The 1,269-nt window shown below is 62.3% G+C and overlaps 1 protein-coding gene across 1 annotated transcript in view; it reads left to right on the top strand.

Annotated features, from left to right (window-relative positions):
• Positions 1–578: 578 nt before the first annotated feature.
• Positions 579–1,269, top strand: part of LOC105549152 (echinoderm microtubule-associated protein-like 3) — a 30,738-nt gene continuing 30,047 nt past the window's right edge. The window contains exons 1-2 of the mRNA XM_011993574.1: positions 579–974; positions 1,055–1,268. Of these exons, the coding sequence (XP_011848964.1) occupies positions 868–974; positions 1,055–1,268 (321 nt within the window). The 5' untranslated portion in view covers positions 579–867. The remainder of the gene's footprint in view (positions 975–1,054; position 1,269) is intronic.

Genomic DNA, 1,269 nt, shown 5'->3' with positions numbered 1-1,269 from the left:
CCCTTCCCGGAGCGCCCGGCTCGTCGGGCTCCTCCAGAGCTGGACGGCTGTCTGGAGGCGTCCCCGCGTGCTCCTCCGCCGCAGGGGCTCCGAGCATCCTCCACAGTTCCTCCGGTCCCCCTCCCTAGTTGCTTGGGTCCTGTCACTTCGGGCTTCCCCGGCGTCATTCTACCCCCCATGTAACTCCGGGCCCCTCGATGTTTCCCTGCCCTCTGCGTTACTCCGGGCCTCTTCTCCTGGTATTTCAGGTCTTTTTCCTTCTGACCGCCGTCCCCTGAGACCTTCACTGTGACTCTGTTCACAACCCACACTCTCTCCTGTCACTCTGGATCTCTTTTCCTGTACTCTGGGTCCTCAGTATGACTCCATTCCCGTGCCCCATCCTCTCCTGGTGTTCCCCCGGCTCAGTTACTCTGCTTTCGCTGGAGACCTGAGCTTGTTGTGGGCGCGTGGGGAGGGCTGCGGTCCCTCCCCTCACCAGTGCGGCGCCTGTCTCTGTGGCTCCCACGTTCCTCGGCAGTACTCCATATTTCCCCCCCGGTACTCCATGGTACTCCCAGCCTTTGCGGAGGCTGAGACGGCAGCAGGAAGGGAGCTTTGCCAGGTTTCTCGCCTGCCCTGCCAGAAGGAGGCCCTTGATCCTCTACCACCGTCTCCTCCCCTCTGGACGAGCATCCAAGCCTGGGGCTGCTTGAAAGGGGTAGTACTACTGGACACATGTAAAGCTGTGGGGAGACAGAATTCCCTTTACGCTTTCTTCAGGTGATGGGTACATTCTGAGTACCTCTTGCCCTTTTCCCAGGTGAGGGCCCTGCTCGGGAGGCCCTGCAGTCTCTGAGCCAGCGGCTTCGGGTGCAGGAGCAGGAGATGGAGCTGGTAAAGGCAGCCCTGGCAGAAGCCCTTCGCCTGCTGCGGCTGCAGGTGCCGCCTTCCTCCCTGCAGGTCTCTGGCACACCAGCTCCTCCAGGGGACAGGTATGCATGTGGGCACACCCCATTTTCCCTCCTCCTTGGGGCCTCTGGGGCTTCAGGTTAATTCATCATCTCTCCAGCAGTTTTGCAGCACCCCCAGGACTGCCACCCACGTGCACCCCTTCGTTGGTGAGCCGAGGCACCCAGACGGAGACAGAGGTGGAGTTCAAGACATCCCCTGGACCCCCTGGCCTGAGCAATGGACCCCCAGCCCCTCAGGGGGCCAGCGAAGAGCCTAGTGGGACCCAATCTGAAGGAGGGGGCAGCAGCAGCAGTGGTGCTGGCTCTCCCGGCCCCC

Source organism: Mandrillus leucophaeus, unplaced genomic scaffold (genome assembly GCF_000951045.1).
Source record: "Mandrillus leucophaeus isolate KB7577 unplaced genomic scaffold, Mleu.le_1.0 Scaffold43, whole genome shotgun sequence".
Classification (NCBI taxonomy): Eukaryota; Metazoa; Chordata; class Mammalia; order Primates; family Cercopithecidae; genus Mandrillus; species Mandrillus leucophaeus.
The sequence above is the reverse complement of the archived record's forward strand: the minus strand, read 5'-3'. Positions and strand labels throughout refer to the sequence as shown.